The 22,087-nt window shown below is 47.3% G+C and overlaps 1 protein-coding gene and 1 long non-coding RNA gene across 14 annotated transcripts in view; one reads left to right on the top strand and one right to left on the bottom strand.

Moving 5' to 3' along the window:
• Positions 1-22,087, top strand: part of khdrbs2 (KH domain containing, RNA binding, signal transduction associated 2) — a 39,638-nt gene that overhangs the window by 2,253 nt on the left and 15,298 nt on the right. For all 13 annotated transcript variants that reach the window (XR_003888195.1, XR_003888194.1, XR_003888192.1 and 10 more), the window contains exons 2-6: positions 4,280-4,407; positions 11,461-11,577; positions 15,035-15,181; positions 18,340-18,467; positions 20,362-20,545. Coding sequence is in view for 4 of the 13 variants with exons in the window: in XM_029834953.1 (XP_029690813.1) it covers positions 4,280-4,407; positions 11,461-11,577; positions 15,035-15,181; positions 18,340-18,467; positions 20,362-20,545 (704 nt within the window). In the remaining 9 variants the exon portion in view is untranslated. The remainder of the gene's footprint in view (positions 1-4,279; positions 4,408-11,460; positions 11,578-15,034; positions 15,182-18,339; positions 18,468-20,361; positions 20,546-22,087) is intronic.
• Positions 5,347-7,940, bottom strand: LOC115249520 (uncharacterized). The gene is made up of 3 exons (XR_003888199.1): positions 7,811-7,940; positions 6,495-6,547; positions 5,347-6,351 (listed from the first exon to the last, which is right to left on the bottom strand). It is a non-coding gene; the product is annotated as an uncharacterized lncRNA (long non-coding RNA).

The following is a 22,087-nucleotide window of genomic DNA, read 5'->3' as shown; positions in this document are numbered from 1 at the left end:
CACACCCATTTGAGGAGATTCTAAAGGAATGACATTAGAAAGCCGCTGTACAAATGAAGATTCTGCGTTTGAATGACCATTTAAGATCTTAATATAGTCTTAAAAGTGCCACTTTTCAATGGCGCTGCATATAAACGAACTATTGTGCATCACAAACACAAGAAAACAACGCGGATTCCTCACATGTATTTCTACAACAGCCTGAGCTCATTCTCCACCTCAGAATTGGGCCGCTCTCTCCGAAATGGGATTGATTTTCATTCGGCCTGTCCAGAATTGTTATTCACATTTTCCGCGAGTCCGTATCAGCCGTGACCTCAGCACGCGGCGGGAGATAAACGGCCGCCGCCCGCGTTGGGCGACCTATCAGAAGGACACCAGAATTACATTTGGGGGAAAGTGAGCCGTTGCATTACATTTACAGCATTTGGACGGCGCTCTTATCGAGAGCGGCTCGCTACGAGCGCACGGGTCGAATAAGATTAAATTCCAAGGTCACGGGCGTTTCAGGCAACGGGGCGAGCGGACGAGCCGCAGCACTCAGACAAAAGATAGCAGCTATCGGATGATGACACCGCCGCCCCTGAACGGTCACCTGTGGCGGGGAAAAACAGCTGGGATGCAATTAAGTATCAAAATCAGGGGTGATGGGGGGGCTAATTTAACAGGCTGGTAGTTCAGGCACACAACTGGTAGCTGCTCGTTCCTCTGCGACGTTGTGACAAACAAATAAATGGATTTGAAGACAGTTTGAATGCATCAGCGTGAGACCGGAGGGGGATTCATTCCCTTAACAATAACGGGATGATTAATCGGAATCAACAGGTGAGACTTCATCATTATTGTTGATGTATAATCGTCTTTGGTGTCGTCGTTTATTCCTCGGGGTGATTGTAAGTGGCGGAAAGTTTTTCTGCCAGAGGTTTCTGGCGTGATCCTGCACCTCTGCACCATCATCAGTGAGGGGGGGGGGGCAAAAAAGGCCCATTACATATTATACACCTGGTTCAGCTTCACGTGTGCGGTTCAGCGGCGCTGCTATTAGCGCTACATTCTGTTTAATGCAAATAAGCGGACCCACAGCTGGGGCTGGGATCTCACCTGGGATTCACTTTCCTCAGGGGAAATGTTTGCTACCTGGTGGGACAGAACCTGGCTGGACTGAGGCCCCCCAGGCAGTATTCTTCAGTGCTTTGTCTCAGTGCATTTTTCAGAATGTGGGTGATGGTTGCAAGATGAAAAATGGTTCCAAAGGGGGAAGGCATGGAGGAGGATGTTCCCCAGGGGCTACTGTTTGTCTCTGGATGTTTGTCTCTGGACCCCAACCCCCGCCCCCCCACCTTTAGATTGCAGCCCTTCAAACATGGGCAGGTCACCCTGTTGCTTGAATCACAAGCTCAGTGACGGATACGGGTGGTGAATCAAGATGCAGTGAAAATTGAACCCCCCCCTAATTGAGCGGCGTTATTGGCGCCGGGTGTTTACGTGGTCACGCTGATTTCCTGTCCGCCTGGAGCTGGCGTGTTTAACCCATTTCTTTCCCCACTTCCCTGCTACCTCACTCCTGCAGTTGCACACATCTATCTGCTATCAGTTAAACCTCTTCTTCCTTTTTTTTCTTCCCATTCCTGGCTGCTGAGCGGCTCTGCTGAAGGAGTTTGGGCAGAGCAACAGAGGGGATCAAGAGCACCAGAATAGCTGCTGAGAGTGTTTTACTCACTCAGTCCCCCAATGAGATTTTTTTTCATCCTGCATGAGGACTGAAATCAGTGACCTTCAAAGCACATTCTCTCATCTTAAGGCCCCTGTTGCTCTCATATCTGACAATGATGATACTCATGTGAACACTTCTGCAGCTTTATTTGATGTAAGCTTATTTCGCTCTCTCTCTCACTCTTTCTCTCTCTCTCTCTCCCTCTTTCCATGTCACTCATCCCCCCCCCCCCCCCCCCCATTCCACAATCTTCCTCTGAGTTCACCAGTGGGCTGGAATGGAGGTGTCTCCAGTTAATGCGCTGCTCCACGCTATAATCACCACAAGGCACTATAAAAACAGTGCCGCTCAGCTCGGAGGAGGTGGAGACCAGGTCCAGAGCCTCCTCGCAGTGAGCACACGTGAGGAAAACCTGATCCCAAATCTGGAAAAATGCAGGAGAATACCAGGAAGTGGAAGTTTAAACAGTCTAAAAAGCTGAAATAGATGCTCCCTAACCCCCCAAAACGAAGAGTGAAGCAAGCTGTTCCCAGTAAACACGACAGATTACCCAGATTGAGCTGCGGCCCCCGCGAGAGCGTGAAGAATGGAAACAGCCCGAACAAAGTGTTTGGTGTCAATATTATATCACCTGCTACGCACGAACAAATGAAACCAAATATTTCAAAGTGCTTTTTGGAGGCGCATGAGCCAAAACGGCCCCTCAGGCCGAGTTTCCCGTCATGACATCATTGATTGGAATTATTACAAGTCTCAAGGTGCATCATGGGACGTCGTGTGTCATCAGTGTTGTTGTGTAGCTAATTTTCAAATTCTTCTGTGTGCTGTGAGGAAATTGCTTGGACCCCATGACGTTATTTATTCCACAGTTACACATTAACAGACCCAGATGTCTTGGAAAAGGTCCGATGTCTTTGTGTCCCTCTCAATCTGATTTATTATGTCCGTTTACGTCTGTGCATGTGTAAAAACAGGAGTCGCAACATGGGTGAAGCCCAAAGATGACAAACGTGGAGGGTAAATGGAGGACAACAGCAGCGTGTAGCCAGTTTTGCTCCATTAGTTCTCACATTAGGACAGCTAACGCTAAGACCGAGGTGTCGCCACATCCAGCAAGACAAAACCAGATGGTTTTGTTAACGCCAGGATGTTACTGAGGTGTATGCAAACACATCAGATTGGTTTAATACAATTACTGGATGATGATACGACGACGGGATGCCATCCTAAGGAACTGTCCAACTGGAAGGACCCGGTGGAGAGATTCTAGCTCTACTCCAGCCTGGGAGAGCCTGGGAGCGCCTGGGAAGGGAGGGGGGGGGGGGGGTCAAGGTGGTGGTGGTGGGGGGGGGGGGGGTCAGCCCACATGGCCGAGGAACGGGAAGTCGGGGGCGCTTTGCTTGAGCTGCTGCCCCCATGATCTGATCTCAAATAAGCCTATGATGGATGATGGAAAGACAGACAGCTGGCCGGCCGGCCGGCTGGCTGGTTGGCTGGATGGATGGATGGATGGATGGATGGATGGATGGATGGATGGATGGATGGAAAGCATGTAATTAAATGAGCAAAAGTTGATGATCAACACTCTGAGTCCTCCTCTGGGGATCGTCTTTATGACTAAAGACGTGTTTGAAGTGCGGAACAATCCGTCTCTCCAGAAATATGGCGCTCCGATCCAGCCACGGTGGACTCTCTGCTGCCTGCGTTTCAGATTGCCGTCTCGAAGTTTTGCATAATCAAGCTGGATTAGAAGCGCTTGTGGATTAAGTGTTGGGTCTTTAGACACGTCCACCTGTGATTCCAGCGAAAGGATTCAGGCGAACGGTGCGACAGGCGGCATCGATGAGCCCTTTCGCTTCAGCACACTCACCACTTCCACTCATTGGTTCATCCGGATCATTTGAAAGATCGTTTCTGGATGCTCGTTCCCACAGAGGAGCGTCCCAGGGGCAGCGGGTTTCCTGGCGGTCGAAACACAATAACACAGATTGTGTCGGTGCAATTGGTGAATTTGAAGCTGGTCCTAATGAGGCTTTCTTAAAAAAAAAAGATTTTAATGAGAGTATCAATTGATTTCTGGAGTAAAAGAGATTTGGACTGAATAAATAACCAAGATGATTGATTTTCTTTGATAATTTACACCAGACGCCAGCTTTAAAGATGAGTGCTCTTCACAAACGGCTGAGGCATTCCTTTAATGTCACACGGTCTTTAAAAGAAGGGCGCAGTGGGAGGCGGCGTCCTGAACACTCTGGTGTCCTTAATAATGTTTTAAAGGGAGATAAAGTTTGGAATAAAAGCTGGGCTCAACTTGGAAACGTCATTTCTGCTCATGTACGAGTGAAAGCCCAGTTCAGAGGCGGACAGAGGGGGCCAGACTGCAAAAGGGTGTCGCGTCGCTCGTGTATTAGCCATCGTTTTTGCTGTCCAGACAACGTGTTCGGCTGCTGCTCAGGACCGCAGGATTCCTGGGGGAGAGCTGCCAACGATGCAGTCGAAGTCGTGACTGGCGCGGCCCATCAAGGCCAAGCTGCTACTGGTTATTTTTGTTTTTCTCTCTTGCAGAGATTGAGAAATGTGAAGGCGATGACCTGAAAAAAGATGGCGACATGAAGAAATACCTCGACATCATCAGCAATAAAAACATCAAGCTCTCTGAGCGCGTTCTCATTCCCGTCCAGCAGTATCCAAAGGTAAGCGACGCCACCCAGCCTGCTTCCTGGTAGATCCGATCCTCGGAATCACGTCATGCGATGCCTTTACTTCTTTTTAACAAACACAGATGGAGGCGGACAAAATGAATCAGATTGTCTGGTACACACGTGCAGAAATACGTGGATTTGGTGCCGGCTAAAACCGCTTCACCACAAAGAACATCTCAAAATGTCAACTCTGTCTTCCACCTAGAAAGAAAAACAGGGAGAGAAAAGGAAGGAAAAAAGCAACAACAAAGTTTTGTTCATGAGAGCGCTCCAGGGTATCGGGGGAGACCGATGATCATAAATCACCATGTGAGGGTTATTCTCACACGGTGTCCATGGTGACCAAACTTTGAGGCGTAGCTGGACGAGGCGGCGGAGCGGCCGCAGGTGGAGCACCAAAAGACTTTACCGGCTCTGTAATCACAGAAACCTGCTCCCGTCTCTCGACAATACGACGGCACGCATGGCAACAGAACACGTTTTTTTTGGGGACTTTACACGTGGGGGTGGGTGTGTGTGTGTGTGTGTGGGGGGGGGGGGGGGTCGGTCATCTGGCGTTTGAAACTCCACCATCATCGGTATTGATGGGCCCCGTTGTTCTTGCCTCATCTACAAATGTCAGTGTCATCAGGAGCAACACAGGCCTGTGTCCCGCTGCGTTGCCACGGCAACGTCTGTGTTCAGAGGTGAAAGCAGCAGTGTCCTTTGCAATGATGAAAGTCTGCCAATAATCCCCACTTTCTATAGGTGCAGAGCGTTTTTCCTCACACAACGACGCACATACACACAAGATGTACATTTTAAAGCATTTATTTAACGATTGGTCATTTTTCTTTCTTCTTTTTCTAATCTTCCCTCACCAAGGACCCCCCCCCCCTGTAGTTTATAATGAGCTTTATCACAGTTACACCTTCTGCTGTGCGTGTCAGACAGGCATCGCACCTCTGGTGCTCACAAAAACACCTTAGAACATATCGACAAATAAGAAAACCCTCGAAAAGCCGCAGCCTTCGGAACGTTCTCGGGGTCGCAGACGTACACTTTTGTCCCACGTGTCTCTCAAGACCCTTCAAATAATTCAATTTGCTGCTTCCTCCTCAGGATCAGTGTTGGGAAAGTAATTAAGCTGTGTTCAGGAACTTCTCACTCTATTACATTGATTAAAAATCTATATAAAATACCAAATGAGCCAGTTCCTGGGGAGGATCCACAATGACTCACAATGACATCTTCCTCCTCTCCTGTTTCTGCCTCATTAGGCACATTTCCTGCTGCACCGCTATGTCATTTAGAAGTTCTTTATGATTCTGAGCATTGAATTTTCAGATTACAAAGTGCATTAAGGAAATGAAGTTTATTCCCCAAAAGACATCATGCCACAAAAGACACGCGACGCTTAAACGCCACTGGAATCCTCCCATTTACTCTGATAAGATTGTCAAACCAGCAGCACCCAATTAAATCATCAATCATCGCGCTGCCATTGATTTCCAGAGAGTTAAGGTTCCCCGGTGCCTGGCTGATGTTTAATGGAAACCTCTGGACACAGAAACGATGTGAGTCAGTAACTTTTTTTTTTATGGGTTCTCAATCCCGGTTCAGCGTAATGAACATAAATCTGTCAGCTCTGCAAAGTAAGCAAAGCGGCGCGGCCCAGAGGGACACGAGTGTTGTCCAGCATCAGCTTCTGTGATGTAGGCGCGCGGTCAGCACTGCACAGGAGTGCTGCGTCACTACCTCCGCCATCCTGGTAACGCTGCACTTTCAGCTAATGCTAATTAGCCACGGGAAGGGCCTCTTTGATCAAGCGCGCACGAGTAGCCGACGAGATGCAGCGAGGATGCAGTTCTGGGGTCAGACCTCTTCACTCTGATGACGCGCCTCTTTGTTCACAGTCCAGCAGTGATCTTTATTTTCCTTCTGGGTTACAGGCTCCTGAGAGATGCAGCATGTAGACCGGTTTAACTGCTGTTATGTTATGAGCGTTAGCCGTTAGCAGTGGTTGTATTTCATCAACTTGTTACAAGACTGCCTCCGATTGTGAATAAATATGCAACAGAATGTGGTTTGCTTCCCACCTGCTCGTTTTCCTGACCCGTATCCGTCCCAGTTTTGCAGAAAAGCTCAGTACCTGAAAGACATTTGTTAGGAGGAACCCTAATAACTTATTTGAAATATTGCCAGCTGTCTGATGTAAAGAGAAAACAATGGCAAAAACCAAAAAGAACACCTCAGCACTTAGGGAATACCCCAACTCAGCATATTACAGTAGTGTTTGTCTTGGTTGTTCGCTTAGCGTGAAAAATGTAAACTTTCATTTTTGGTACTTTAATTTTGGGGCTGTGTTTAGGGCACACAGCTCATTAGCCAAATGACAACAGAAGCAAGAAAGGGCCTTTTTTATTATAGATATAACAACATTCAGAAGCTCTTGGAATTGTGGGATATGAATGAAAAGTGGCATCTGAGATGAAATTTGTTGCAGGATCGCTTTCGTTAGAGTCAACTAGTCATCAATGGAGCCACATAATACACTTATTTTCCCCAGATAAAGACGTTTTAAAAAGGACATCCCATGATAACCCCGATAGCTGTAGATCTCTGAATCTGGTTGTGAGTCAGTATAGATTTTGGGCGTTTTTTGCAGCGCTGTCTCATGCACATTATACTTGTTGTCATTTTACAGCCTGAGAAGATGAATTGCTGCATCCTTGGCGTCCCGCTCCGCCGACTTTACCTTCATTTTAATATTCTCACGAAAAAGTGAGGAAAGCTCTGGAATCGGGAGGGAGAGGGGACGCATCGGTAACTGTCCCGTCCCTGACACGAGTACAAATGGCGTGCTTACCGTGCACTTCTGAGTACCTGCAGCGCTACGTTACTCTACGGGGGGGCAGGTTTATATAATCGGCGCAGTCATTTATTATGCCTTAACTAAAATGTATCCTCCTCGCTTTAATGAGATAGTTTGATTACCACCTCATAACCTGGGGGAATAAGATTGATTTTCAATGTCTGATAATGTCGACTAGTCTGGCACAATTCTGTATCCAAGAGACTTTATTCCTTTTAAAATTTAAATAAACTGAATTTTTTTTTTTTCTTTTCTGAAGCCGCTCACAGTGTTCCGCCTTAACTGGCAACTGTGCAATTTATATACAGCCTGTGACATTCGAAAATGTGTTTTGTCCTCTTGGTTGTCACAGTTTTAAGCTTATCTGTCTTGAGTTATTATGACCTTTAAATATTGCAGCAGCTTTTCCACCAGTTGGAGAAATTCCATTTTCCTCTGCCCGCAGATGTCGCCGTCCCAGAGAAAGGCCCTCCGCCGACAGGTGCTTTGCTTCGATAAGTGCTGAGTACAGGAGAGTGTGAAGTCAAATTAAGTGCTTACGCGATAGCATCGCCACGTCTCTTCAGGGATCCGCTCGGTTGCGATGAGTTTGTCCGCCACAATACAGCTCAGATAGAATGAGTGTTCCACACCCCCACGTTAACGTCGTCCACGGTGCAAGTCAACAGCACCCGAGGAGAGAAGACAAAAATGAGGCTTGATGCATCACACTTCCTGACTGTTACGTGTGTGTGTGTGTGCGTGTGTGTGTGTGTGTGATTAACTTTGTTGTGGGTCTGTTTTATGCGAGTCTGTGCCTGCGAGTGTATTGATTTTATCCATACGGCTTCAGCCACCAACGGTGGCATTTGCACACCCGTTCGTGTCACTTGTAAACTTATTTTATCGGTGCAGAAATGTTCTGACATCTACGACAGCCGTTGTGTCTTTTGCATGCACATAAGCCAGCAGCTCTTTTATGGATACATGCATAATATATAGTTATATTTTCTCCCTTAGATTTGCAGCCCCGACACTGAAAAGGCTTATTTCATTTTAAATCACTTCCTTGTTTCTTTTATTCTTCAACACAAAACGTCTTAATGGACCTTTGCAACATTAAAGCCCTTTTAGTGTTATTGTCTCTCCTCCTTCACTCATCATAATCCTACAGCAATTTCTGCAATTAGGGCCGGCGTTTAGACTCCATCAAGGGCCAAATGCCGGAGCACAACAACATTCATGGATTAATATTGTGATGCGTTTGTGGTCCTCCCCTCCACCACACCAGCCTTATATTTGATTATACCGTATCGCTCGGAACGTCAGCGCAATCCATCGCTTTTTTCTTTGGATCCCGGGAGAAATCTCGCACGTCTGACCGGAGCTTCGGTGCAAAACAACTGTCTTTGAATCAGATCCCTTTCATTGATTTTCCTCTCCCTGGAAAGTTGAGCAGCCGACGCTCTGACAACCAAACGCGACCTGTCTCTACGCTGTCACCGTCAAAGGGCCCCTTCAGGGGCGCTCGCAGCCTGTCGGCCTGATTGCGGTCCTGGTTAACGGATGACACTCGCAGCGCATTCGCCCCTTTATGAAAAGACAAATCTCCGCATGTTCCCGCAGCATCGCTGGGACGGCCTCTCTGCCCTTCCTCTCTTAACTCTGTGGCAGAGGAAAGTGAAGCGTACGTGTGCTCTGCTCGGTGCACATGTGACGAACCAGGAAGTGGAACGGATGGGACCCACTCCTGAGGTGTGATTAAAACAGAAACCTCTGCCTTAATACTTCTATCTGGGATAACCTGGACTCCCCACCGAGCATAGCTCACTAACCTGGCAAAGTACCTCACCGCATCCCGACGGCTCCCATTAGAGTCCATTAAAGGTGAACATCCCTTCGGTGGTGGTGGCGGGTCCGAAACGCCTACAGAACACACTGTCCCAGTTTGCATTAGCGTTGCCATCATTTAAACTGTAGAGTTCCATTTTAAAAGCAGAGTTGATGCTAAGATATTCCGTGAGATGGGAGGCCTCGTGGGTTATTGTGACCCACGAGGTGAGATATTGATTTGGCCGGCAGCAAGTTTCCTCCATGAAATAAACAAAATTTTGGAATATTGAACTTTACATATAAATATTCCTGGCATTAAGAGGGCCGACAGCTGCAATACTCCTGTAAAAGATGACAATAGATGTGTTGGACTTGAGCGTTCTCTGTGGGTTCACATGTTCCGGATCGCTCCGGTTGAACTCCTCCCTGCAGTGGAAAACCCATCCATATGGGATGGGGGGTTCTTTACGGCAGCTTTGGCGAGCCCCACATCAACTTTCGGTCACAGAAATAGCCCCAGTGAGACCGCAGAGCGGCACCATAACAAAATAGGTGGTTCCTTTGTTCCAACTGTCAGGCAACAGAGTGGACCTGTAACACACGAATGCTAATATTATTACACCACTGTGGGCAGTTCGTCAGCGCTTGGTGCCGAGTTTTTATTTACTTATTTGCAGTGTGGTTATTCTACTAGTTTGCAGCATTCATCCTTAATATGCTGCCCATGGTGAGGATGATTAATGCACATGTTTAAATTGAGATTTCTCGCGCCGCAGTGTGACCATCTCCCACCGGAAAGGCTGCGTGTGGTGGACGGTGCGTCTGCAGTGCTCCTACACAAATAAACCCGCCGGCGTGCTTGGAACTATTCTCGATGTCTCCGTCTGACTCTCAGCTATGGAAGCTGATTTATACAACAAAACAAAGCAAAAGCAGACGAGCAGCTTTGTGGCGTTAAGGTGGCGCGGCCGACCTGGTGCTGCACCTCCGGTTCTTGCCCTGACAGGCGTGCGAGCAACGCCCTCTCAGCGATTATGAGCGGTATCAATCACAAAAGGTCTTAATTGAGCGTTTATCGCGTGAAGGTGCACTGAGAGATCGCCGGAGAGGCCCCGGCCTCCTGGTTTCTCCCCTGAATTATTCCGTGTCTGAGGTGGAGCCGCACACGTTGCTTCTGTATCATCCAGTTAATACGGCGGTCTCTGCGGTTACCCATGTTGGGACAAGGGTGGGGGAGGGGCTGCACAGTGCATCATTTCAGACCTCATTTAACATTGTACCCTGTCCTCTTTCTAAAGCCCAAATTGCTCGCCGCGGAGCGCCCGTGTAGCTCCAGACATTCATTAGCTTAATGAAAACAGGCCAGTCTTCCTCCACCGCCCAGCGAGCGCCGAGGAGACCATCTGCTCCGACGCTCCCCGCCAGTCGCCAGGATGGTGCTGTCAAAGCGGAGAGAAGGAAAGTTGTCCGGCGAGGTGATCAGATCAGAGGTCAGACAGAGGACGCGGAGCGGCGGCTCCCTTAATCACAGGCCGTGACTCAGTATGCAAATGGCGTCTAATTCAGGCAGTTTGCGGAGTTGATTTGCAGCTGGCAGTCGCTCGGCCACAGCGGGAGAGTCTCTTCCATGAGGAGGTTAATATCTCTTCAGGATCGGGGGAGGAGGAGGCGCCGCGGTGGGCGGCTGACCACCTGTTCAGCTAGGGAGCTCTTCACCCTTCCAACAGCGATATTTGGAGGTTGTGATTTTATCACCAAAGCCCGGACGAGCTGGTTGAAGTCGGTTTACGGCAGGGAATGATTAAAATTCCCATCTTTCTTCAGAAATGACCCCTCTGACTGCAGGCGGGTTTTATGACTTTCACCCCTCGGATTAATCACCACTAATCTCGGCAGTGTTGCGTCCGTAACAAACCACAGCTGCGCTCCTCAATATGAATTCCAGCGCAGCGAGAGGGAAATGATAGTCGGAGCCCGGGGGCTGCGATCTGATGGTTTGTCACCGGGATAGTATAACTTAATTTCCCACTGGGACGAAACTCATTATTTCTGAATGTGTCTCCACGATGACCTCTGGAACGATCTTGTGAACGTTATTGGTTTGTGGCAGCCGTGACATGGGTGACCGTCCGTCCCAGTAAGACACACGCTAACAGCAAAGTTCAAGCAAGTGGGCTGAACTGAAGGAGGGGGGTGGGGGGGGGGGGGGGGGTCAAAGGGGACGCACATAAATAGACAGAGGGACTATTTGTGGGTTTGTAACCCTTCTTTCACCTTCTTTCATCATTATTTGCCCTTATCTTGACAAATTGATTGGAACTGCTGTTAAGGAGCCTGATTGCCTTTCCTCTCCCCCCACACCCCCTCCTGTGTTGCAGTTTAATTTTGTCGGGAAGCTGCTGGGACCACGGGGAAATTCCATGAAACGATTACAAGAGGAAACAGGAGCGAAGATGTCCATCCTCGGCAAGGGGTCCATGAGGGATAAAGACAAGGTTTGAATGATGAGCTTGTGTCAGAATTGAATCAGGTCCACCTTACTGGGTGAAATATTCAAAGAAATGATTGAACTTCCGACAGGGGAAAGAATGTGTGTTAAAGATGTTAGAGACACCGATGGGGCAGCAGAATTAATAGCTTCTAGTCGACAAACATATGTAGGAGACAATCACATTTCCCCTGTCTCTTGTATAATGGTATGTTCCGTGATAGTCGATTACAAATGCAGAGTAATGAGTCTCTTTTCCCGCTGACTCCGGCTCCCCTGGAGCCAAAGCCATCGCCATCTGAGGCTACCTGCTGGATTCAGCGCTCAGAACACGATTGAGTTGCCTCCCCCGTCATCACTGTAACCTAGACATGACAAAAGACGTGCAGAGTTTCCACCTCTTTAGTGAAATGAGAGCTTTCCTTCCACGGAGAGCGCGGTGAGCGCACAGCGATCGATGAGCGCGTTGTGAAAATATATATCGCTTGGCAGATTTTACCAGGTGGCCGTGGAATCGGCGGTATCAGGTGATACTACTAAGTATCTTCTTAAGTATGTTTTAGTCACTGTGAGCTTTGATGCTTTGAAGTCAAAGCGAAAGTGGATTTTATTTCACGGGACACATTAAGTTAAGGAATCAGCCGCTTCTCTCAGAGGACACGCCGCTGAGGTTCACCCCGTTCTTGCATTCCTACTCCAAAGGAGCATTTCTTTAAAGCGCGTAATCATCCGGGTGAGCGAGCTTTTGGGGAAGTCAACTTAATAAGAGCCACGCGTCTTCAGAAACCAGCCAGCTTTATAATTAGAAATTAACACGTTCTGGCCTAATTGGGAGGCTGGAATTCTTCACCCCGACGCAGACTCACATTCATTGCCTGAGACTTTCTTTGGCTGCAGCACAAGTTCATTTATAAATTTGGCTTCCTGCCACCCGGGTGCTGCATTCATTTGTCTCGGGGGTGCTCGCTGCTCTGTCTCATAGCAACTCTACACAAACTCTTAAGGGACGCGCTGCACCTTCTGCATGCTGGGTGAGCTAAATGAAACCTAAAATGTCTTCGACTCACACGAGGTTTGACGGCGGTTTGAGCTGCGATACAACCCCAGCGACCGATTTCCTGATTGTGATCCTGATTGCGCGAGTGCCGCCAGATCACATCTAAAGGACTAAAGGTCACCGCTGGGTGTTCAAAACCAGGAGCTTAACCACGTAACGTCGCCGCCACACACTTCTGCCGCCTCATCCAGGTCGGACACGCAGACGCAGCTGTTATATAACAGGCGTCTGAGGCAAAGTCAAATGTGACTCACATGTCGGCCGCCACCCTTGAGTCCTTGAAGCGAAGCTCTCAAAAGTACAGCAGAGGATGAAGGAACAAACGAACAAGTTCAGATTTTTGTGCTCTTGCTTCTTTGTGATGGCCTGACCGAATGTTCCAGAATGTTTTCGGTGTCCAGCAGCTGAGGCGGAACAGCGCCTTCGCTAAGAATTGACTTTCTCGATTTAACTGGCTCTTCTTGAACGCCGTCAGGATAGGCTGCAAGCGATCCTACAGATCTTTTTAAACCTTTTAAGCCGGAGTGAAGCCTCGAGCGGGGCCCCGCGGGGCCCGAGGTAAGACCTTACATGTGATCGGGCTTTCTTTGTCCGGGAATTGTCTTGTTTAAAAGATTTCTGGGTTTGATCTGAATTAATCGTGCGGAACAAACAATTTAAATCAATTTGTGGGCCTGATAAAGGTTTTTAGATGCAGCAATGCACATATTTTTTTAACAGATGACTGAAATAGGTTTCAACCACCCACACAACAATCAACAAGCACTACCCTCCACTTTCCTGCTGGCTTTATTGTGCACTCAGTATCAGTACGTGTCTGTGTCGCTATAACAACCAGACATGCTGAAGTGGAGGAGCAGCCCGTCACAAAACAAGGCCGTGTAGGGGCCACGGGTCTGTTTTAGTCGGCTTCTTGAAAGCATGACCTGAAAAGTGGTCTAAAAGGTCACGACGGGTTACTTTCACCCGAATAAGGAGTCTGTTGCTCTAGAGTTCAGGTTGCTGCCCGTATTCAATCCGCTGTATTGCTAATGCTGTTTTGGAACGACGCCACGAACGACTTCAGAAACGTGGGAAAAGCCGCTGATGAGAGCTTCCTTTGTGTCAGCTTCTGTTACACAGCGAGTTCTCCTGCGAGACGGGCTGCAATTATTCCTCGGAAGTTGAGTTAAGTCTCTCATAAGTGAAGTGAAATCCTTGTATTCCGAGAGCTGTGAGGGAAGGCGACAAGGTGTCACGGCGTGTTACTTTGGAAGAGAAGGGCTTCGTAGCGAACGGAGCCGTTTGCTAAAGCGCGCAGCTTCGCGCTCGCTGCCGCCGCTGCCTACATCTGTGCGATGGCCTTGAGTTGCTCATCCTCCCTCTGAACCATCACCACTGTTTTGCAGGATTGTTTTTTTTTTTTTTTTTGCAAGCCATCAAAAATCGGTCTCTCCCTCTGATTGGACAGCCGTACTCTGGATTAGCATTCAGCCTCTTGAAACCCGTGCTCCTGGGAGCAAAGTCAGGCTAATTCTGATATTCGTTGAGTGGCACATATTGATGAATAAGAACCATAGAATTTTCATTAAGCATGTTGCCCTGACAACGTAATAACCTGGCCCAGGCTTTTATTTTTAACTCAGTGTTTCCTCAACCTCCTGCTCACCTGGATGTCTGAGAACCTCCACAGACTTCTGCTCATTTATGTTAGTTAACCCCAGAGGAAAGCCTCCAAATGGATGCAACAGGAGGATGCAACTGCTCTGGATGTTTAAGGGTGACACGACCTCGGGTGTCCTCTGTCGATGAGACAGCCCATACATGTGAAGCTGTGTCAGCCTCACAAACACACGAGAGAGGCCACGTTTCCCCCAGCGTGTGTAAAACGCCCGATGAAGTTATCAGACAATATCTTGTCGAGGATCGACGGATCTCTTCGTTCCGCGCTGCGTTATGAGCTCGGAACACTTCCTGCCCCTTCCCAACTCAATGTCCTTCTCGATATTTTCAATTCCGCGAAAAAATACAGGAGTCTAGACAACGGGAGAGAATGGAGGATTACCGCGTCTGCAGTCGGCTGCCAACACTTCTGTCTGCATTTGCAGGAGCGGTGCAACATTTTTCATTCACGTTCCGTTCAGCTGTTGACAGCCTGATATTGTTTTTCCCGTATAAATAAATAGAGTGCAATAAAATGTCAGGTTGAGTCGCGCTGACAGATGCGTTGTGCTGGGTTTTAGGTCCATTTTAGTCCCTTTAAAGGTGCCCTTTCTGTTTCAAACAAAGAGAATTCATTAGGTGAAGATGCCCTGTCTTAAACACACTGTTTTAATAAATGCAGTTGTCGATGGATGCATATTTGTATTATGGAGAACAATGAGTGCTTATCGAGCTCCAGAATGTGTTCTGTGTCTGTTTGTCACAGGAAGAAGAATTACGGAAAAGTGGCGAGGCCAAATATGCTCATCTGAGCAACGATCTCCACGTTCTAATTGAAGTGTTTGCCCCACCTGGAGAGGCTTATTCCCGCATGAGTCACGCCTTGGAAGAGATTAAAAAGTTCCTAGTTCCAGTAAGTTTGTCATCCCCCCCCCCCCCCCCCCTCCCTACTAATATGAATCTTTTGTCACATATAATCCAGACTCATTACTGCCGACTGGATCGTTTTTCCACTGGGCTCCTTTCATTCCCTCACGGATCTTTTGCATTTATGTGCCGTTCATGAAAGAAGAGTCACGTATTTACCAATTAAAGAGGAAATATAGAGCTTCTCCCTAAACTTAAAACCCAGAGAACTCATAATTAGTGCCCACTTACTGAGTAAAAAAGCCAGAAATGGTTAGCAAATATAGCACAACTGCGAAAGTAGTCTAAAAAAAACATATTTAGTCACCACAGCAGTACAAGTACACCCCATTTTCACTAAAGTTCTTCTGAGTGAACACAATTTTCCAGTGAAGGCCACGCATTATAAAGCCCGTGTGACAGACAGACAACCAGAATCAGGTTTTTCCATCAGTCCTCTCTGATTATTGAAACTTTCAGACTATTCTGCCTTAAGTGTGTTGTGCATTAAGTACCTTTGCATTTAAGTTGGAAGCAGTGATACTCCCGTTTTCCTCCCGCCGAACACGTCACTCCGGAGGCCAAACAATTTGCATGGAAACTGAGGCTTTGCAAAACACCCCTGCAGCCCATATTTGAAGAGGCTCGTGTAAAAATGCATTTCTTAGAGTGGTAATTAACACCCTGGACATTTTCCTCCGACTGGCGAGGTCTCCACCCGACGGCTCGCTCACGTCTTCCGCGTCCTCTGGTGATGAAAGGTCAGCCGGCGTCTCTCACTGTTTACTGATCAGCGGGAGCTCTAACATGTTGTTTTATAAAACACTTTGCCTCTGGATGATAATGCCTCCGACCGAGAGAGCCTCATCTTTCACTTTAATTGCAGTAACTTGGGTATAGATGGGTATTGTGTTTTCTAAATTTCCTAATTAGTGTGCACGCAGGACTGGCTGCAGCGTGCCGCTTTTTAAATTGGAGCCCACACAGAAAGCTGTTTAGGCTTGAAAGCATTGTGAATCTTTTATGCTAATTTAGTGTAGGGTGCTGGGAGAGAACAAGCTGAATAAGATTTACCAAGTGACAAATAATTACTGCCTGGTACAAACCACGAATAATGAATGAAACATGTTTAGTATCGCTGCTGCAAACTATAAACAGGCCTTCAAACATTGTCATAAAACTCTCACACGGCTGTAAATGTTGCCTCTAAAGACGCTTCCTTGCTTGTTTATCCTTTTTCTTTGTCCTTAAAAGAATCCAGGGATTGTAGTAAAACAAACAAGGTCTCTTTTACTGTTAGGGAGGTGGCCAGCGTTGCTCAGTAACCATGGTGACAGATGTTATGGGAATCCTGCTGCTCAGTAATAGACAGAAGCCAGACTGAGAGGAAGCGTCGATTACAGCTAGAAATTGGTCCATTTGTTTGAAACAGTACTTAATAAAATGATGGGTTTAGGGTAGAACTGCATATATACATAATAAAATATTAAATAGTTCAGCTCTAAAGCGTCCTGTAACTGGAGCAACAGAAGAATGAGTCTTTTTGAGCCAACTGAGAGAGTTTGTTCGCATATTCAAAATTCTTACTTTATTCGTCAACTTGATTGTGGAACATTGCTAATTCGGCACCGGTTTCCTGCTCAGTGATGAGATGCACATTATAGAACACAGGAAAGAGTCAATAAACGGTGATAATTGTAGTCGCCGATGAAAGAAAGTGTGATTTCAGTGAATAATAGAGAACGTGCTGTTTTGCTGCGAGGCCGTTTAAAGCAGATGTTTACGCGACTGAGAAAAATGAAGCACGCGTCGCAATCAAACACTTGCTGATAATTAGCAGTGGGTCCAAAGGTTCAAACGGTTGTTTGTGCAGAAACAAAGCTATCGAGTTTAAGATGCATAAATGCTGCAGAAATACTCGCGAGCTCTCAGGAGGGACTGGCCGTTATTAGTTTTGAAAGAGTGGATGTGAGAGTAATTATTTCGACAACAAGAGTATCAGGAAGACTTTGTGGTTTGGTTTGTACAACAAATGAAAAGTGCAGATCAAGGAATCGGCAGCTGCTAACGATGCGGTGAGATGAGCATGTTCGGTCTCCACGTGGATCACGGTGGGCTTTTTTCTCTGCCCCTCTCATGCCAACGGCTGGAGGTGATCGATGCTCGTGTAGCGTGGCTTATTTATTTATTCAGCTTTTGCACATCAGCTGCCAACATTTCAATTAAAAACCGCGTCTCCTCCAAACCAGAGTCCATTAATTCACCCACTCAAGTCCTGCGGTTGGGAGGGATGAAGTGTCCGAATCAGTTCATCGTAACGCTGACACTGAATACGACATGACTCCAGATATCAGTTCTGAATGAAATGTAATCTGCTCTTTGGTCTCACTAGATTACCATTACTAAACATGATGAACATCCTAAAGTTTGTTGGTAACCTGTGAAATATGGATTTTCCTGTCATTTGGTTAAAAGCATTAGATCCTTTGGAGCATTTTAAACTGCGCTTTCCAAGAATGAATGACTGAGAATATCTATTTTTCATAATGTGATTAGAAAAGGGGATGACGGTGTCACATTTTTGCCTTTCTTTCATCATTTAGGGCCAGAAAAATAAAAAATCCTTTTCAACTTTAGGTAGCGATGCTGCTGGGCTCCGCGATGTGTTTCCGTGGAAAAGCCTGTTTATCTGTCAGCAGTGACAAGATAATGAAGGCCGCTTTGTCGACCGCCGCGTCCGCTGTGTAATGATCTGTGACGTGTTCGATAACAGGTCGCGGGGAAAAAAAAGGCCTCAGACCGAGATAAAGCCGTTCCACAAAACCAAAATGGATAATTGTGCGGCAGAAGAAGGTTATTTGGATTTAATTCAAATGCTGGGGTTTTTGCTTTACAAAGCTGGTTCCTTTTATTTCTATATGAGAGAGAATAACGTCATAAGGCAAACCTACTGGCGATCAACTGCTCCTTCCCCTCTTTCCTCTGCATCTTGTCTCCACTTATAAGCAAAGAGAACCATTTTTCACCCCATGTGTTTCCTGTGCACGTCAATACAGTTTTTATGTGATGGCTTCCATGGCTGTTGCGAGCAGCCGTTTCAGTCAGAAGACAAATGGGCTTGTTTTTCTCTCTCTCTATAAGAGCCGCTGTATGTTGTTCTCGCAGGACTATAACGATGAGATCAGACAGGAACAGCTAAGAGAACTCTCGCTGTTAAACGGCTCCGACGACTCCAGCAGGGGGAGGAGCGCGCCAGCGAGGAGCGCACGGCCGGCCGCGGCGGCTTCCGTCAGGTAAAAGGAAACGAGTGAATAAGGTCACTGACAGTCACAAACGCTTGTAACAACATGCACCCACAGTCACGGTCACACAGTCACGTTCATCCTATAATATTCATCCAATACAGGAGTGATAGTCAGCAAAACATCAGGTAAATGTTACTTAAACAGCCCAAAACCAGCCACGCCTGCCTCGATAGGCTTTACAAAAGCGTTTCCTCCCAAATGAAGGAGGAACCACAGACAGAGGGTGCCCCCCCCTCCAAAAACACATTAAAAATGAATCACTAACCCGCAGGATAATATGCAAAATAATGTGCAAACAGCTGTTACAGTGGAGGGAAACATGATTGGGCCCAGACAGTTAATCCGTCACGCGGAGACCATTCAATCCAACTTTATTTACATGGCAGATGTTACAGCCAGGGTGGTCTCCAGGCGCGTCACAGTCACCCCCGACAAACCCCCATCAGTGGCAGGGATAAACCTTGAGTCAAGCCAGGATCCTCCTGATGGAGGGGGGGGCGCAGAATGGGGGAGGAACAGAGACAGACTTGGAGTGGCATCGCATCCGCTGGGAAAAGTTCCAGAGCTGTCGGAAACTTTTTTTTGAGGACAAGCTCCTTAGTCTGTCCGGCGAGGGCGGTCCGGATTATCCACCCATGCATGGGAGTTTAGGACGTGTCCTCCTCTCCATCCCAGCCTTCCTAATCACTTTAGTCAGTCTGTTACTGTCAGAGCGGCGGACACAACAGAACACTGAGGATGCAAACGTATGCAAAGATTCCTCATCCATATTCACCACCTTTAATCATTTTGCATTTTAAAGCTACGGTCGTCTCGTGGATTGCTGCTAATTAACTGACTGAGAAACAATGTGGGAGTCGCAAAAGTTTCACGCAACATTATTTGCAATTAAAAGCTTGGGTACAATCTCCATATTAGTGTTCCGCATCGAAAGGAGATCATTTAGTAGATACAGGGAACCCATACAGAGCCTGATGTTACTGCCTCAGCTTCCTTTTTAGAGGAGAATGTTCTCAAACTTCCTTGTCAGTCTCTCCCGAGGAGCAGGTACGCTTCCCCATGACAGCCTGGCCTAATTTAGCCGGCGCATGTAAATGAGCTAAATCCCACAGTAACACGGGGAGCCCCAAAATATGAAGGCAGCAGCACTTCACTACCCAGAGTTGTTCCTTATGGTGCACAGATAAGCAATTATTGTAAATCTCCATGAAAAATATGCGCCGGTATTTCAGGATCAACAATGGGCTGTTACTTAGTGCTGGAGGAAGAAAGGGTGCGCTGGCCCACCTACATCACGCCGCTGTTCAAATGTGAAGTTGGGAGACAATAGATTGCTTTGCGGCACTAAACCCAGCCTCCAATCCCCGCGGAGGTTTATTACTGAAAAAGTCACACCTTCGGAGGAAAATATGCAGTAAATTACCCGTGCCCGGATGAGTCCTTCACATGTGCCGGCTCTCGGGTGGACGGCGCTAATGAAGCCGTCGCTCTTTGGAAAGAAAAACAAGCGGCAGCGCTGTCCGACTGGGGCCCCGTTGAGCTTCGCGAGTGTTTCCAGAGCGCCTCCGGCAGAAGAAGATGCGAGTTCCTCCGAAACGCGGGTTGGGATCCGCGGCGTCCCGTTGAAATAAGCGAGACGTGTCCCGCGGGCGTGTTTGCAGAGCCTGGAAAGAGACAAAGTGACGTTCCTCGGCAGGCCGAAGGTCACGAGGTCTTCCTCAGTGCCGGTGGAGGTTGTGTTTGTCCTGTGTTTCTCTGCTGCACATATAGACAGGGGTTAAACAGACGTTTCACCGTCACCACCACATTTCCTTCAACGAAGAGCGCCTCGGATCCAAAGGATGCCCTGTTTGCCCACTTGTTTTTTCTCTATTTTAACCAGGGGCCACAGAGGCACAGGAAGGAGAGCGACAGCTGCGGCGCCTCGGGGGACAGCCGCGCACAGCAAACTTCCCACGACCGGTTTAACGAGGGAGGCACAAGCTTCCAGAGCCAGGGGGGCAGCAGGGAGCACTGGGTACAGGCCCCCGCTGTTGGCCGTCACACACGAATCATATAACAATTACGTAAGTCAAATCCTCTTTACACAAGAGTGGAGCCGGTCGTAAATCTGTTTGAACTGTGCAATTCAGGCCCCTTAATGTGGTTTATTTTGTTCAGATGGAGGACTAGGGGGTGTTCAGGGACATGCTTCCACATTACGGACAAACAAGATATATTTAGTTTGTTTTTTATTGAATTCACACCTGTAGTTATGTGAACATAATCCCAGTCTTGCATGTATTTGATGTAGTGAGCTCAGCTCAGGAGAGCTCAGAGGTGTTCGGTCAGTCAAATTGTAATATTTGGCCAATAGTTCATGGTCGAAAATGCAATTGCTGTGAAAATAACACCTTTATACCCCCTGATATTCTACAGTCTGGCTAATATATTTAGTGTACACATGTGTAACATATTTAGTTGTGCTGAGTGGACCTAAAACAGTATAAAAGCACATTTGCTGGTATGCAGTACTGTGCCACACAGACAGGGGGCGTGTGTGAGCCCACAGGTTTAAACAGGTTTGAACTTTATTTGTTGTTTTTATTATTGTCCTTTTGTGGACTTTATAATTGATCACAGCGTCAAAGGAAAATCATTTTTCATGTACAGTAAAAACTTAGATCTGGAATCGTCAACCTCCGCCCCCAACTGTCCCGTCTCTGGTGCTGGCGCGCCGCCATCATCTCGCTTTAGGCAGGTATCCTTTACAGCGCACGAGTTCTGGGTTTGGATCAGTGTTTTGGATGTAGCAGCTCGGGGTTCCATTAACCGTGACAAATCTCTCGTCTGACCACTGTACACCTGCACACGGAATCACATCCTTCAGCCTTTAAACATGCTGATTTAAAGAGCTCTGGACTTTTAGAGAAGCAGACGTGTTTATACTCCACAATAGAATAGAATAGAATAGAATAGAATAGAATAGAATAGAATAGAATGAGAAAATGCACATTATGGGCTCCCAGACCAGACCAGATAGGTTTATTCTGCAAGCACTGGTGGGTTCCTGTAAAGAAAACAAATCATTACCAAAGAAGACATTATGTTCAGAAAATGTAAAGCAGATTCTCTGGGAGGTTCCCATTGTGATGTGTAAGCTTTACTCCGAGGACCCATCTATAACTTCTCACACAAAGCAGAGATCCTTCTGTTAAGAAAAAAAAAAAGTCAAAGCTGGTTAAACCTGAATCTCGGAAAATTTCTCAAGGTCGTGTTGGAAGGATTACACAAGGTGAGCCTTTCCAAATGAAAAAAGGCAACACTTTTCCGAGTCGATTTCTTCTGAGGCTTCCCGCTAAAGCCCCCGTGTGTGCTGGCAACTGAAGATTGGTCTGTCTGCACGGGGAAACGCACAAGCGCGGCCTCATTACCAAACCAAATTGAGTTCTGATGTCGACTCTGTGTATTTCTGAGGAGTAAAAAGTGCAGCGTTCCTTCTCTTTGTAATTGGAGGCTGGGAAGAGGGGCGGAGGCGCAGAGACAGGGGATTAGAGAAAGATGAGTTTGTCCCGTACGCTTCCCCCTCTCATATCTCACTTCTGCTATTTTGCTGGGCTACATTACAC

The sequence above is a fragment of the Takifugu rubripes genome, chromosome 4 (genome assembly GCF_901000725.2).
Source record: "Takifugu rubripes chromosome 4, fTakRub1.2, whole genome shotgun sequence".
Taxonomy (NCBI): Eukaryota; Metazoa; Chordata; class Actinopteri; order Tetraodontiformes; family Tetraodontidae; genus Takifugu; species Takifugu rubripes.
Note: the sequence above shows the minus strand (reverse complement) of the source record. Positions and strands in the feature narration are given on the sequence as shown.